Source organism: Odocoileus virginianus, chromosome 10 (assembly GCF_023699985.2).
Source record: "Odocoileus virginianus isolate 20LAN1187 ecotype Illinois chromosome 10, Ovbor_1.2, whole genome shotgun sequence".
Lineage (NCBI taxonomy): Eukaryota > Metazoa > Chordata > Mammalia > Artiodactyla > Cervidae > Odocoileus > Odocoileus virginianus.
The window spans coordinates 46,657,359-46,674,877 of NC_069683.1; the positions used below are offsets into that span (position 1 = coordinate 46,657,359).

The 17,519-nt window shown below is 37.2% G+C and overlaps 1 protein-coding gene across 4 annotated transcripts in view; it reads left to right on the forward strand.

Annotated features, from left to right (window-relative positions):
* Positions 1-14,409, forward strand: part of DDX6 (DEAD-box helicase 6) — a 31,283-nt gene extending 16,874 nt beyond the window's left edge. For all 4 annotated transcript variants that reach the window (XM_070473495.1, XM_020871967.2, XM_020871965.2 and 1 more), the window contains 8 exons: positions 529-623; positions 2,775-2,897; positions 3,314-3,442; positions 4,726-4,842; positions 6,080-6,143; positions 8,393-8,494; positions 8,928-9,134; positions 10,106-14,409. In XM_070473495.1, the coding sequence (XP_070329596.1) occupies positions 529-623; positions 2,775-2,897; positions 3,314-3,442; positions 4,726-4,842; positions 6,080-6,143; positions 8,393-8,494; positions 8,928-9,103 (806 nt within the window). In that variant the 3' untranslated portion in view covers positions 9,104-9,134; positions 10,106-14,409. The remainder of the gene's footprint in view (positions 1-528; positions 624-2,774; positions 2,898-3,313; positions 3,443-4,725; positions 4,843-6,079; positions 6,144-8,392; positions 8,495-8,927; positions 9,135-10,105) is intronic.
* Positions 14,410-17,519: the final 3,110 nt, after the last annotated feature.

Genomic DNA, 17,519 nt, shown 5'->3' on the forward strand with positions numbered 1-17,519 from the left:
AGAGTTCTCCATGATACATTATTTAGTGAAAAAAGAAAACAGCAAGAGTTGAAATCCACTTACATAACGTTATACATTGAATTTTAGTCAGGATTTTATATATGATTGTTACTTGATTAATTACTGTATTCTTTGTACTGCCTTGTTAATATAATCGCCTTACTTGATCCTGTTACAGTCTTGGCAGACCATTGATCTTTTAATATATTAGAGGCAAGCTGCTGTATCAAAAGTTTGGCATACTTTTTGTTTTTCCCTGGGGGTTTCCCTAAGACAAAGAACTATGTTCCTTATTTGGAACAGGTGAATTGGAAAGCTGTAGCCCACCACGTGCAGAGGTGAAACTAACTGGTATTCTATAGCCAACTGAAGACAAGATGGAAATCCATATTCTAAAACACATCTTTGCCTCTTTGTATTTTTCCTGCAGCAGTGTTTCTGATAAAATATATGTGTGATAAACCTTTACTGTATCTTTTTTGCCCCAACTAAAATTAATGAAAATACATGTTTTCTAATCTTATGTAGTGCATGTGGTGATAGCTACCCCTGGAAGAATCCTGGATCTTATCAAGAAAGGAGTAGCAAAAGTTGATCATGTCCAGATGATAGTATTGGATGAGGTAATGTTTTTTCCATTTTTAAACATACTATTCTGTTCTGATTTGGCTTTGTTTATAACTGCCAGTGAATGAAGCATAACCTCTTTCTGTTTAAGACCTTCTAGTAAATTCATGACTCTTGTTGGTTTGTTCAAACTAACTTGCTTCTAAAATGTGTTTTGCCTTTTAAAAGCAACAGATGATAGATGTTTATAGGAATAATTCAGCTTTGTGTCTTTTTCTTAGGAAAGGCAGATAATTTATTTTTATTTTGCAGTGAGAAATCATTGAATAACCTCAAAGCCAAGGCCATTCTACATCTCTCTTCATTCTGTGATTCATCTTAAAAAGCATGTTAAAAAAAAAAAGGCATCTTAAAAACCCCTCATTTAACATATCCAACTTGGTATTATTTGGTTTTTTGGTCTCTGTTATATATGTTATCTCACCAGACTATGAGTGCCTTTTGAGAACTTACTCAGCTCTGCATTCTTGGGACCTAGCAAGCGTTTTATATGTATATGAAATCAGTGTTAATGTTTTGGGTTTTTAAATTTTTAATTGAAAGATATAAGCTTTGCAGTGTTGTGTTGTTTTTGCTGTACATCAGGCTCCAAGTATGTGTATATTCTCTCCGTGAGCACCCACACTCCCCAGTTTTGATGTTTTGAAATGAAGTTATTTTCCTGTTTGGTCTGTTTTAAGATAACTGGATCCGTTTCCTCTTGGTCTAATTTAAAACAGGTTTTTATCCTTGAGTAATGAGAGATCACATTTATTAGTCACTGTGTTAGCACTAAGTGCTTTATGTGTTTTTTCATTGAATTTTTACAACATTCCTGTAAGGTAGTTAGTTATCCTATAAAGTAATTCGTACAGTAAGAAGACACCTTGATTTTTAAATTGTGGAAACTGAAATAGTACTTAAGAAACCTCCCAACATAAATAATAGCGAAGGAGGCAAGTTTTCTGTTTGTGTGTGTGAGGGGGTGAAGTAGAAAAGGATAGCTTTTATTATTTGCCAGGCAAAGGGAAATACACCCTACTTCTGCCTTAAAAAACTGTATCCCTGACAGGTTTTAAACACAGGTAGTTTATTTTTTATTTTTATTTTTTTAATATATACATATGATATACCCAACTTTAAATACGACAATGTTATGTGTACAGCAGGGTGACACAAAAATAATAGTATCTTTAAAGTATACTAAAAAAACTTTTTTGTAACTTCATTTTTTCTTTTCTTTTTTTTTTTTTAAATTCATTTTTTTTTTCTTTCTTTTTTTTTTTAATTTTTTTTTTTTTTTTAGTTGGAGGCTAATTACTTTACATCATTACAGTAGTTTTTGTTATACATTGAAATGAATTAGCCATGGATTTACATGTATTCCCCATCCCAGTCCCCCCTCCCACCTCCCTCTCCACCCGATCCCTCTGGGTCTTCCCAGTGCACCAGGCCCGGGCACTTGTCTCATGTACCCAACCTGGGCTGGTTATCTGTTTCACCCTAGATAATATACATGTTTCAATGCTGTTCTCTTGAAACATCCCACCCTCGCCTTCTCACAGAGTCCACAAGTCTGTTCTATACATCTGAGTCTCTTTTTCTGTTTTGCATATAGGGTTATCGTTACAATCTTTCTAAAGTCCATATATATGTGTTAGTATACTGTAATGGTCTTTAGCTTTCTGGCTTACTTCACTCTGTATAATGGGCTCCAGTTTCATCCATCTCATTAGAACTGATTCAAATGAATTCTTTTTAATGGCTGAGTAATATTCCGTGGTGTATATGTACCACAGCTTCCTCATCCATTCGTCTGCTGATGGGCATCTGGGTTGCTTCCATGTCCTGGCTATTATAAACAGAAACACGGGTAGTTTAATGCTGTAGTCTGTACTTCTGTTATACCATAGTGTCTCTTTAATGGAAATCACGTTAAAATTTTTTATGGGAATAAGGATTATGTTTGTCTAGGATTTTTTTTCCCTTAGAAGATCAGTATTACACTTTCTCCTTTTTGTATCACTGAATGTGTCTTGGTGCCTTTGGACTATATAGTGTTTACAGCCGGGAACATTCTGTGAACTCTCTTGCTGGAATGATTCCTTATTAACCAAAAACCTTAGACATGATTTCATTATGTTTAAGATGATCTTTTTGTACTGCAGGCGGATAAGTTGCTGTCACAGGATTTTGTGCAGATAATGGAGGATATTATTCTCACGCTACCTAAAAACAGACAGATTTTATTATATTCTGCTACTTTCCCTCTTAGTGTACAGAAGTTCATGGTGAGTATAAACCTGTACTTCGAAGCAGTACCTTCCTATTGCCCATGAGTGTACCTTTGTCCATAATTACATTATGTTACTAGTCTATATTTTATGCCGGTTTCAAGTTTTGAGATACAAAAGTATTTTGATTTTTATTTGTTAATTAAGCTGGTGTCTGACATAGCCATTGATGCTAGATAAATTGATTACAGCATAATCTATATTTAAAGTACAAAATAGTAATAACTTAGCTATATATCTGAATGTTAGATCTCCTGTTTATGGTAATGACAGATTATATATTTTAAAGAGAGCTGCATCCCTCCAGTTAAGAGTTTATCAGATAGACATGTATGAGGATATATTTTGAGTTAAAGTTTATTTAAAGAGATAAACTCTGCTTTAACTATAAGACTTTTTTTTTTTTCCTTCAGAATTCCCATTTGCAGAAACCCTATGAGATTAACCTGATGGAGGAACTAACTTTGAAGGGAGTAACCCAGTACTACGCATATGTAACTGAGCGCCAAAAAGTACACTGCCTCAACACACTTTTCTCCAGGGTGAGCCAGTTAGACTTCAGCTGCTGAATTGTTACCCATTTCTTAACCTCGATAAAACAGTTGTATCAGTTTTCTCATCATTTTCAATGTAGAAAAAAAGTCCTTTTTCTTAAAAGGTAGTTTCGGTTGTTCTGAAGCTAATACTATATGATTGACAGATTATGGGCACTTTTAATTTGATTCTAAAATAATTTGACCTTAATTACAGGTAATCCCATTATTCTCAGTAATTATAATTGTTCTGTTGTAAGTAGATTTGTTTTTGCAAGTTTGCCTACTTGCCAGAATTTCCTAGTCACCCTGATCAGTACTCAGATGCTCTTTGAAGACACACATGAAAAATTTGAGACTTCATGCTGTTTATCCCTGCCCTCTTTTTTGAGCTCATAAATGAACACCCTTTTCACAGTCTATTTAATGCCACATTCCCCACTTTTTTGTGCTTTTTTCTTGATTCCACTGTTTTAAATGGCCCCTAGACATAGTGCATGTTGTCCAGTGCTACTAAGAAGACTAATGCATCTTGCAAAGATGATGTGATTAGATAAACTTCATAAAGGCCTGAGTTATAGTGCTGTTGTCCATGAGTAAATAAGGTGTCTTTAAAACAGTAACACATGGGGCGAGTTCCCTGGTGGTCGGGTGGCTAAGACTCCACACTGTCAATGCAGGGGCTAGATCCTGGTCAGGGAACTAGGATCCTGCAAGCCATGTGGTGCAGCCAGAAAAAACTCAGTAATATGCATAAAACCAGATTATCTGTTGACCCATTGATGAAAAAAGTTACGAGTTCCTCACAGGGACCTAACCCTCTATTTCCCCTGGAAGGAGTGGTCCTATATTAACTGTGCTTAACTGCAACTACTAAATGCTGCTGCTGCTGCTAAGTCGCTTCAGTCGTGTCCGACTCTGCGACCCCATAGACGGCAGCCCACCAGGCTCCCCTGTCCCTGGGATTCTCCAGGCAAGAACACTGGAATGGGTTGCCATTTCCTTCTCCAGCACATGAAAGTGAAAAGTGAAAGTGAAGTCGCTCAGTCGTGTCTGACTCTTAGCGACCCCGTGGACTGCAGCCCACCAGGCTCCTCCGTCCATGGGACCTTCCAGGCAAGAGTACTGGAGTGGGGTGCCATTACCTTCTACAACTATTAAATGAATAGTACTTAAAATTTTTATAGTTTTGCATCTCCATTGTCATGAGATTATAAGTCTTAGTGTTTTCAACATTTATTTGCTTGTCGATATTTTCTTAAGTCTTTTTTTTTCCCCCCTCTGGTGCTCAGCTTCAGATAAACCAGTCGATTATTTTCTGTAACTCCTCTCAGAGAGTTGAATTGCTAGCCAAGAAGATTTCTCAACTGGGTTATTCTTGCTTCTATATCCATGCTAAAATGAGGCAGGTGAGTGTAAAACTTGTAATTATATAGATTTTTTTTAAAAGCTTTTCTGAATATTTCTTGAATTTTGTTTTAATGCTCTTCCAATGCCCTGAGTTTTTAAGAATAAATTACTGTTTAGTAGGCAAAGGACCCTTCATTTTAACTTCTCTGGGGTAAGGTCTTCTAACTACAAACAGGGGTAATAGTATGTACCCTTACTTCACAAGGGTTTAGGAAGATTGAGATTGTGTATGAATGAATAGTTTGTCAGTTGCCAAGCACAATAGAAATGTGAGATTTTATTCCCTTCCCTCCCCATAATCTTAGATTTGGGCTAGTGTTTAGTACAGTAACCACTGGCAACAGTAAACTATTTAAAATATAGTCTTCAGTCATACCACATTTCAGATGTCACATTATGTGTGACTATCAGCCACAGTTTTGGAAGGTTTGTAGAAGGTTCTAATTTATCTGTGTACCTTCTCAGGTTCATCTTTTCCTCTTTATTGTTTGCTTTTAGAAAAAGGAATCTGTTTCAGAACTTGATTTAACAGAAAATAAATTCAAAACTATCAACATATTGTGTTTGTGTGTGCTAACATTGTGAAATTTCATGATAGGAAAGCAGTTTCTGTAGTCTAACAGGTTAAGAACTTAGTCAGCTCACATATGGTTTTCAAAGAAGCTTATTGTCATGGATCAGGTACCATCATGCAGGCACCTAATATTAAAATTACCACCGGAAATGAAGTATAAAATGGAAGAGAATATTTTAGAGTGGAAGAACATTGCATTGAAAGGAAAGACCAGTTTGCCAGATGGTAGATTTATTGATTTTGCTTGAGTGTGTTTTCATTTTTTAACTGAAAAGTCGTTATTTTTAGCTTTTGTATATAATAACTGAAAAGATAAGTAGTAGATGTTTCAGTTAAGCTAAACTTTTGGCAGCTTTTATTTGAAACATTTTAGAAGTAAATATGGTGAAAATTGTCACTTAAAACCAACTCCAGCAAAAAAAAAAAATACCTTTAAGAATTGAGATAATACGAATACGTATATATTTGTTGCTTATTAATTCCCATGGGAGACTTATTTTTTTTTTCACCTCTTGTTTTTAATGTATAATGAATGTGGCTCCTTTCTCATTCATGTAAACAAATTTGGGTATAAAGAAACTGCTTGGGTAGGAGAAAAAAATGATGGAAATCTGGAGGCTTGTGTGAGTTGTAATCAAATAAATGCACTGCTTTATTCCTAGGAACATCGAAATCGTGTGTTTCATGATTTCCGAAATGGCTTATGCCGCAATCTTGTTTGCACTGGTAGGTATTTTCTATTCCTTTACCCATTGTTTTTCTTCCTAGTTTTGTTCTTTCTCTGTCCTATCCTGCAGTGAAGCTCCTGACATAGTCAGCTCCCTCTCCTACCATTTCTAGAATTTCTGAAGTTGAGAATGATAATGTAGGTAACTTTTTTTTTTTGTAGTTAACTTTTGAAATTAGATTCCGTACCTGAAACTGCAGAACACTTATTTTGGCACTCCTGCTTCATCTCTGCCTGTTAAACCAGTTTTGGAGTTTGTGTATTTTCTGAATAGTTTTAGCATATAGGAATGAGTTCTGTTTAGCATATGCAAAATGAATTATGTTAAGAAACTATGTTTTGGAGGTTTATTATGGCCTTTCTTTCTTTTGCCAGAATCAGACTAGTTTGTGTTCTGGTGTATTTCACTACATAAAGAAAAGCAGACTGGGGGTGCATGTGGACAGTTAGATTCAGTAGCCTCCTGTATGTACACTGAGAATATAGTCTTAGTATTGATACTAGGTTTATAATCTAAACTAGGTTTCTGGATAGAGGGAAGAACCTAGTTTTTTGTTTTTTTGCTTTTAATTTTTGAGCTATACACGGAGATAAATACAGAAATGTTTGGGTTCTGAGGGCCGGCTATAAAGTTATATGCAGTTATATGCAGATTTTCAACTGAGACCCTAACCCCTGATTTGTTCAAGGGTCAACTGTACAGACAAGGAGAAAGGTGCCATTTGCCATTAACCATTTCCTTATCTGAGAATGAAAAATACTTTTTTTTTCCCCTAGAAAGAGTTCATAGTACTGAGAGAACTCACACATTGTTATGAATTACTGCTGTGGTTACATGGTTTTATTTTTAAGCATTAACTTGCTGAGGCTGCCCTCAGATAAGTGTTTGAAGTGCCTGTGCTTTCTTCTTTCTCATTTTTCAGAACAGTGGGCAAATACATCATTAAATAAGTACTGAACATTTATGTGTAACATGTATAAATACATACAGAATACCACCCCTCTCAAGGAGTAGTTGTTTAATCAGAGATAAAAAGATGACAAAAGAACCTCAGACTGGGCCTGCAAACTTTTTCTGTAAAGTCCATGTAGTAAATATCTTAGACTTTGCACACTATGTGGTCTCTGTTATAAGTGACTTGACTCTGCTGTTCTACCTCAGTGGCAGTATAGTGAACAAATGGCCATGGCTGTGGCAGTAAAATTTGACAAAAACGGGCATTGGGCTAGATCTCCAAGGGAGTAAAGGTAATTTGCAAGTGTAAGGCATATACAGTTAAATAACCCTAAATTTTCATAGAAGAGGGAAATAACTAGCTGAGGTGATCTGAGAAGATATGAAATTGTAATTTATAGGCTATAGATGAGTTTTAGACTTGGATAAGAAGGAATATTTTGTAAGGGGCCTGGCATAAAAGTAATCTAGAGATCACTAAGAAGATAGTTTGAAGAAATATAGTGGGTGAGGTTGGTATAGTGGAAGTTTTGAGATGTGTTACAACCAGAGTATAGAGCAGAGGACTTTGAATGTCAATTTTAAATTTAATCTGGAGACAATTGAAAATAATATGTTAGAAATTCAAACCAGTATATTAGAAATATTTGTCTGACCATCATGGATTATTTTGATGTGTGGAGCTGAGAAGTGCAGGGAAACCTAGTTATTAGCTTATTGAGCTTATTGGAGTTGTTTTTACGTGTATTTGTCAAAGCTTAAATTAGTATAATAATTGTGGGACTGGAAAAAAGTAGAAGGGATAGTCTTGCGTATTAGCTTACCTCAGACCTGTTATAAATCATTCAGCAGAATGGGATGAATCATTCAGCAGAATTCTGAACAAAATATAAATTACTGCTGGTAGATTGCCTCTTTTTTAAAGTATTCTCCATTATGCAGTGAACTTTAAAAATAATTTATTAACCTTGGATTAAGTACTTAAAAATAGAGTGAAGAAAATTATACTTGTGAGCTCATTTTTTAGTGTATAAGCTTTTTCAGTCATCCTTGATTTGCACTGTGTTACCTCAGACCATATTTTAAAACTTTGATACAGCACTGGGAAAAAGTAACTTGTGAACAGAAAGCTGCTTATGGTTAATGTGCATGAGAAATAATGCCAATAATTTATGAATGCATTTGAATTACTGCATGAATTGAGTGATGCTTAGGTTCCTTTAGAAATGAATGTTAAAGAGTATTATGACACCAAATTGAAGGATATAATGGAGTTTTTTTTTTTTTTTAAAGATTTGTTTACCCGAGGTATTGATATACAAGCTGTGAATGTGGTAATAAACTTTGACTTCCCAAAGCTGGCAGAGACCTATCTCCATCGTATTGGAAGATCAGGTGAGGAAAAGGAAGGAGATGTTCTTTGTGGAAGGTTTTTGAGAAGTTTAATCACTAAATTTTGTTCCTTTTGTGGAGTATAGTGTGGTAGCAATTAAAATAGTGAATTAAAACTTAGTTTTTTGATACATCAATTTCTAATTCTTCCAAGACATTTATTTTTTTTTTTAAGTTAAAATAACCTGATGCCTAATTTAAGATTTACAAATTAGAACCTCACTTTTGTAAACTATACTGTTTTATTTTATACTGTGTATTTTGGCAACTTTTGACACTGTTACTTTAGGCTGTGAATAATGTGTATATGGATTCATATACTCAGAGTGGCACTAAATAAAAACATTAATCCTATATGGATTTGCCACTTACAGACTAGTGCTTGCACGTTGACTGTCATATTTAATTCTTATTAATTAGAATTGTTTTTTGTTAGGTCGCTTTGGTCATCTTGGCTTAGCCATCAACTTGATCACATATGATGATCGCTTCAACCTGAAAAGTATTGAGGAGCAGCTGGGAACAGAAATCAAACCTATCCCGAGCAACATTGACAAGAGCCTGTATGTGGCAGAATACCACAGCGAGCCTGTAGAAGATGAGAAACCTTAACAAGCGTGTGTGTACCTGACAAAATAGCCAAGTAAGTATAATGTTTAAAGGAAGGAGATCAAGGTCGTCTTTCCCCCAGGGGGAGCTTGATGTCCTACCATATACAATTAGCAATAAAAGATGAAATACCTCTTGGCATAAATGGCAGTAAACAGGAAGTATGTCAGTTGAAGTGATCTTATTGGTGAATCCATAAATGCAATTCTGGAATGCCATCTTCCTATGGTAATGTATGTGAACAGTACTTAAGACAAATTCAGACTTCTAAAATAATGGAAGCAAAAAAGAATTAGCAGTTTTGAATGTGAAACTATTTTTGCTCTTTTCCTTTATCACTCAGTCATCTGTTAGTATTCACTCTTAATTTCTAATGGGTACCTTAATAAATTAGGTTAAATTATCTGTAAAACCTTATTGCTAAAGGTATAATCAGGTTATGAATCTCACATGCATCCACCTTTTCATCTTTTGTTGACTGTAGGACTCTGGAAGAAATGCTTAAAACAAGGCTTAATTAACATAGGAAAAAACCCTCCAAAACAGTCAATATTCCTGTAAGGAAAGTCTAATTTCAGAGATGATAGTTTCCAAATTAGCAATGAACATTCTACCCATTATTTTTAGATTCTCCAAATTACTCTCTTCACTTTAACATTTTTATCCTAATTTACTTGTCAAACACAAAACTCTTAGACAAATATAAAACTAGCCCATGTATGCTAGTACACTGACAGGCTGTTGAGTTCATATAGGATTTAAAAAACTTAAAAATTGTCACAGATGACTACTGCCTGCTACCAGAACTTTTAGGATTTCATTCTGTCTCTGGGATGTCTAGTGGAAATTTCTTAATCCTGAGTGGATTCTATAGTGTGTAAAGAGGCTCAGTAGAAGCTATTATGGAGGGCATTTGGGATGGAATTGTGAATGCGTACTTCGCGTGTGTGTATCCTAGTTTATATTGCTTACCAGCGATAATTTTAGGTTTCTTTTTTTCTTTAGGCTTTGACAAATTATGGAAGGCTCGTTTGGATCTGTGACACATCGATTTTGGGGGGAATGCTCTTCTCTTTGTGGGTTTTTCATCTTCTTTTATTTTGGAACTATGAAGACTTAAGAGCTCAGATATTTCTTTTTTTTAACTGGTGAAGAGAAAAGCTGAAAAGGAATTTACCTTTTTTGTTCCACTTGTTTGCACTGTGTGCTGACTGAACATTAGTTGCACTAACTGCTGGTTTTTTAAAAATTTTTCTGGGGAAGGGGGGACAAAGAAGGAAGAGAAAGAAGGGGAGAAACCCTAAAAAGAGAAGAACCTTGATGAACACAAGCTTGTCTACGATTTCAAAATTCTCCAACAGCTGACTCTTGAGTGCATTTCAACTTCTCCCTGGTTACTCATCCGTTTTTAAGCCTGAAGAGCTTATTACTTATTTGTGCGAAGTGCCTTATGCTATGAGACCATTCAGAATATCATCTTTTAGACACAGCCCAAGGAATCAACAATAGTATTTTTTTTTTCTTTTTTCTTTCTTTTAAAAATTTTTGTCTTTTCATTTTGGTTTCAAGTTGAAGTCTCTCTCTTCCCTTTCTACCCGATACTCAAGCCCAGGGCTGGAAGATGAAACATATTAGTGATGTTAAACACCATTTTCTTTTTCTTTATGTGGAGGAGTTGATATGCAACTGCAGTTCATCCGCACTGTAAATACATGTATTTAACAAAAAAAAAAAAAACAATCCCAAGTAAAAATTTCTTCTGGGCTGAGTAGATACAACATCATCGCTCCCAAAGGAAAGAGCAGTCTATCATCGCAGGAGCCATATGACAAGCCTTTTGTGCTCTATAGCAGAACACTAAAGACTGGTTTACATACGCCTCCATTAGCAGTTATGGCACTTGATGTGTAGACATGTCAGAGCCTTTGACCCTCTTTCCTCTGTGGCAGAGCGTGTCCCATAGAAAATTGGGTGTGTATACTTGTATAAACTTTGTAAATAGGTTTTTTTTCTGGGTTCATATATATATATATACATATATATATATTTTTTTTTTGGATGAAGGTTGCTGGGATTAAGGGGATTAGAGTGATTATGGGAGCAGCTAAAGATGAGAGGGGCTCAGTTTTCCGCAACACTAAATCTAAAAAGTATTTTGGCTTCTTACTGTAGAGAGCAGACCTCTACAGGAATTCTACATTGGAAAAGAGGCCCAGGAGCCTGGGGTTCACTGCTGCCACACTGCCTCATATAGTACCTTTGGAGTAAGCCTGACAGAGAGAGCACGGAAGCTTCACAAACCTCTAATTCAAGATGTTATTTTTTTGAGACGTTCTCTCTGATACTGTTCCCTGCCAGCCTTCTTTAAAAGTTTGAGAAACTTTTCAAGCTCTGCAGAAGGGGACAAAGAATTCGCCTTGCAGTGTGGGGATGTGATTGCGCGGCAGTGTCTTTGAGCAGTATATGTATAAAGCATGGGTTTGCATTTCAGAATACTAGCCAGTACCAGCTTTGGGGACTTCAGCAGTTCTGGGGCTTACTTTCTGTGGATCACCTCCTGTACTTTGTGTGTTGCCCTCTGCCCACCTTGATACATAAACTTGCAGGAACGGGCAACCCCTGAGAGCTGTTAACTTTCATGCTACAGAAAGCTGCTTGCCATCCTCTTGCTTTGTGACAAGAATTATCTGTCATTTTGCATTGTAAATTGCTGGCAAATGCTTTACAGTCAATAGTGTTGCTTTAAATTGTGCCCCTCCCAACATGCTTGATGTTTGGCCTGATCTCCAGGCAAAAGGAGTGAGATGAATCAATACCAGTGAACTTTTTTTTTAATGTTTTTAATTCCCTTTTAACCCAGTATACTAGGTCAATCAGGAGGCATCTAGGATTGAAAAAAAGAAAAATTTTTTAAAAAAATTGGTTTCCATTTGTCATTGTCTTTTAAAGCCCTAAAATATTCCAGGATATGTCTTACATAAACTTTCATGCTTAACTCATCTGGATAAAGAAGTCAGTTATTCAAAGTTGCTTTTTTGACTCTGCCTCGTTCTAAGCAAAATTATTTGTGATTCCAAAATTCCTTGAGGATCAAAATCCTGCAGATGCCTCCTGATCAGACATAGCCCTAACTCCTTAAAAACTGTAGCAAGAGCTGCACAGTACAAACCCAAAACAGAATAACTCGTTTATCTGGTATCCAAGCCACACTGTGTCTCCAGCCAATGTTGGTTACTAAATGCAAGGCCTAATTTAAAAAGTAACCTTTTTCCAGGGAGGGGTGGGGGGAGGGAACTTTAAAGGCATCAACTTTTGACCAAAAAATCTTGCCCGTGTACTGATGCAGCTCTCTCTTCCCCCTCATCTCTGGCGAGGTAAGAGGGATCATTCATTATAGAAGAAAAAGAAGGAAAGTTCATAAATGCAATTTTGTGTCTCGCTAGAGAGTGTGTGGGTGACTAAACAAACAGCGCAGTCTCTTGCCATCCTCAGACTGCTCTGCCTGGTGCCACGTGCCTGTGGGTCCTTCTAAAAGCACAGACTTTAAACTGAAAGTATTCATGAAGTACAGCCTCTGATGAGGAGTGGCACTTAAAACGAGCTGGGACACCATGATTGGACACCGTCTTACACAGGCAGCTGTCCAGTTCTGGTGCTTGACTCTGAGTAGGAATCGTTAAATGGAAAGATGCTCTACCAACTAGGTCAAAGCCTAGTCTTTTTTTTTTTTTTTTCTTCAATTCCCCTTAAATAAGGAGCATTGTTATTATTAGTTGTTTTTCTGTTCCTTCCAGTATTGGGTGTTTAAGTAATGGTAGTATTTTTCCAGTGGTTCATTTGGATAAAAACTACTCCCCTTATTTTTAATATTTAAATTACAATCAGCTCCTGGTTTAACCAGTGGTTATATAGTCGTGTAATGAGTTATGGACTGTTACACAGCTTGCTGTCTCTCTCTTCCTTACATTCCCATGGAGAAACCTTGCCTTTTCCCTTAGGAATGGAATGGAATAAATTTATTCTAAAATGATCTTCCATGGGAAGAAGTAAGGGGGAGAGAAACCTAAATATAATCGCTAAATTATTTTCAAGTTGGTCCCAGCATCATAATATAGGTTGGCCCCGAGGGATGGGGGGAGGGGGGAGGCAATTGGTTATCAGTATTTGTTTTCAGAATGAGATGGGAGCATCTTTCCTTTGCCATGTGCTTTGTGTTTGATACCATCGTGCTTGGATTAGAACCAGACAACTCAGCACAAAGCCTTGAGTGTACATTGTTGGAATCAAAACATCTCATTCTGATCACTTGGTTTAATTTTTTTCTTTTTTTCTTTTTTAATAGGGGTGGGAGGGAGGTTATTTTGCCCCAAAAGGGAGGGTATCTGCACTAAGGATTTAGAAACACTTTGGAAGCTCATGACCTCATCAGAAACTGCCTTTAGTCACACTCCTGACCTTATAGATGAGTAACAAAAAGACGAAATAAATTCTTGGGAATTAAGCCATGTTGTTTTTATTTGCTACTTTTTTTCAGCGTTCTGTGTATCTTAAGCTGTTGTGGAATCATTTTTCTGGCAAAATAACTTTGTCAAGCCAAAAAATTTTTGGCTTCATGGGAGCTGATGTAGTCAACTTGGTGAATTTAGTGGACCTTCTGAGCCTGTCGTTGTACTTCATACCTTTTGTTTTTTGGTTTTTGTTTTTTAACTTCCAAAGAAAATCCACTCCTTTCTGATCTAAAAACTCATCTTTGGGGTAAAGAGTTAAGTGTCCAAAGGTTCATGAGGTCAGAGGGAGCTAGCCTGGCACCTGGACTGTGCCCCTCCATAGCTGACAGATTCCAACAGAAGTGTATTTAAATTCTCCAGTAGACAGTACTGGGCAGGGCAAGGGAGGGGGTAGGGTTGGGCTATTAAGATACAGGCTACTGTATTTTAACCAGTGGTTGTGGGGGAGGGGTGCTTGGAGAAAACAAAGTCACTATTCCCTTTTTTGAAACAAAATTAAAATGAAAAAATAATTTTTTGTTTAGTAAAAACAGGATAGAATTCCAGTGTCCCTAGCCACAAGGGACCAGTTCCACTGAGAAGAGAACAGTGGGGACTCAATTTTGAAAACATCTGGGAAATGGAAAAATTGGCTTTCTGTTAATTGGCAAATGTTCCAGTGGGGCTGTGTTTTTGTTGGAATGTCTTATGTTGTATGTACACATATGTTGACCAGAGTCTCTGCTGAATTTAAAAGAAAAGATGGTGGATAAAATCTTGATTTGTTAATTTATCTCAATAAAAGCCCACTGGAACTCCAAATATGTGTGTGGTGTGTCTTTAACAGCAGCTGTGCTCTTGCAAGTCATTTTTAGTTAAATGACTCACTTTCTGAAAAGCAAGAAGACTCAGCACTCAGCCCAGTTAAATAAAATCTGGGAGCACCTTTGTCCAGCCCTAAGGCTGTCTCACCATTTGCATTTCACTGTTTTCATACTCTTAACAGGAAAGGAGAAAGGACAGAGACGGTGGTCCGCAGTATGTTGGAGAACTGCCAGTAATTACCCCAAGAATTGTTCAGACTCTCCTATCCCCCCAAAAAATTAGTGAATGGAATTTGTATTCTGAGAACTAGAAATTCTGATGAAAGAAATCAAAAGACCTAAATAATTGGAGAAAACCAGGCAAAGCTGGACCCGACATCCTCACCTGTACACCCAAAAACGGGTGTAACAAGGTATGTGCAAGACTTGTATGCTGAAAACTGCAAGATGTGCTGATGAGAGAAATCAGGCTTGATGATACAGTCTTTCGTTCCATGAACATGACACTTCTCTTGTCCGTTCCCCAGCTTCATCTATAGGTGGTTAACTATTTCCTTCCAGTCAACCCCAGCAAGCTTTATGACAAAAGCTGATTGTAAAATGCATGTGGAAAGGCAAACTGCCATAACAGCTTTAGAAAAGAACAAAGAGGACTCTACCTAATTTCAGTTCAGTCACTCAGTCGTGTCCAACTCTGCGACCCCATGGACTGCAGCATGCCAGGCTTCCCTTGTCCATCACCAACTCCTGGAGTTTACTCAAACTCATGTCCATCAAGTTGGTGATACCATGCAACCATCCCTCCTCTGTTGTCCCCTTCTTCCTTCAGTCTTTCCCAGCATCAGGGTCTTTTCAAATGAGTCAGTTCTTTGCATCAGGTGGCCAAAGTATTGGAGTTTCAGCTTCAGCATCAGTCCTTCCAGTGAATATTCAGGACTGATTTCTTTTATGATTGACTAGTTGGATCTCCTTGCAGACCAGACCTAATTTCAAGGAAGCTGTAAATTCAGTTCTTTCACTACACTACACTGTGAAGAAATGGGAGAAAAGCCACCAAACTTTTCAAAGAATGGGTATGTACAGTCCAGCCTAAGATGAACCACGTAAATATTTCCCCTGATTGCTGGCTTGCCTTTGGGTTTACTCACCAGAGACTCCTATAGGAAATTAGATGAAAGAGGGAGTTTGTGCTTAGTTGCTTAGTCGTGTGTGACTCTGCGACCCCATGGACTTATAGCTTACTAGGCTCCTCTGTCCATAGGGATTCTCCGGGCCAGAATACTGGAGTGGGTTGCCATGCCCTCCTCCAGGGGATCTTCCCAACGCAGGGACTGAAACCTGGTCTCACATTGCAGGCAGATTCTTTATGTCTGAAGCCCAAAGAGGGAGTTTGTATTCCTTTAATTCCCTCCCTGTAAGATGCCTCAGGGCTTCCCTGGAGGTAAGGAACCTGCTTGCCAATGTAAGAGACAGAAAAGAACAATTCAATCCCTGGGTGTGGAAGATTCCCTGGAGGAGGGCATGGCAACCCACTGCCATGGACAGAGGAGCCTGGTGGGCTACAGTCCTTAGGATCAAAAAGAAGTGGACACAACTGAAGTGACTTAGCATGCATGCATGCACAAGATGCCTCTAGCTGCTTTGTTCCTTCCTCACCTGGAGATCTCTGCAGCTAAGTGTCACTCTGCCTCCAATTTCTGGTCCCCTCCCCTTGGTAGATTTTCCCTACACCCACGGCTTTGTAAATATGCATGATGAAAATAAATTCTCCTCAAATTTTCCTACTACAAGTGTGCCGTCTGTTTCTTGTTGGGACCCAGACAGAATAATTGGTACCAGAAGTGGTCCCAGAAAACAGACTTTTAAAATGAGATTCTGGGATTGGGTTATTTATATTTGATGAGCTCAATGATAACCTCCTTAGCAGGGTTGGTGGATAGGCTAGAACATGAGTAATTCATAGACGTGGTGGCATCACAGTTCGGATTTTCGTTGGTAGTACCATGGGATTAAGTGCAGGTAAAGGATGAGCCAGAAAAATCAAGGGTCTGTGATAATCAGTAGTAATACAACCTGCAGACTGGGAGAAAATACTTGCAAATGATGTGACAAGGGATTAATTTCTACAATATACAAATAGCTCATACAACTCAACAACAGAAAAACAAATCCAATTGAAAAATGGGCAGATGATCTAAGACATTTCTCCAAAGAAAACATACTGATGACCAAAAAGCACATGAAAAAAAAACCTCAATATTGCTAATTGGAGAAATGCAAATAAAAACTACAATGAGGGTCACCTCTCTCCAGTCAGAATGGCCATCATCGAAAAGTTTACCAACACTAAATGCTGAAGAAGGTGTGGAGAAAAAGGAACCTTCCTAACACTGTTGATGGGAATCTAAATTGGTGCAGCTACTATGGAAAACAGTACAGAGGTTCCTTAAAAAACTAAAAATAGAGTTACCATAGGATCCTGCAATGCTGATCCAGGGCACATAACCAGAGAAAACTGTAATTAGAAAAGATATATGCACCCCAATGTTCATAGAAACACTATTTACAATAGCCAAGACATGAAAGCAAACTAAATATCCATAAACAGAGGAATGGATAAAGAATATGTAGTATGAATGTGTGTATGCATGTGTGTGTGTGTGTGTATATATGTATATATACACACACACACACACATATAATATATATATATATTATAATGGGATATTACTCAGCCATAAAAAATGAAATAATGCCATTTGCAACAACATGGATTAACCTACCAATTATCATACCAAGTGAAGTAAGGCAAAGACATATGATATCACTTCCATGTGGAATCTGAAAAAAAAAAGATACAAATGAACTTATTTGTAAAGCAGAAATAGATCCACAGATATAAAAAACAAATTTATGGTTACCAAAGGGGTAAGAGTGGAGAGGGATAAATTAAGAGGATGGGATTAACATATACACACTACTATATATAAAATAGATTACCAACCAGAGGTCTTAGTTCCCAAGAGAGAAATGCTTCCTCCAGAGAACTCATCAAAATTTCCATTAAAGTGGAAATTGAGCCTGCCACACTGGACTTCTGCCTACTTT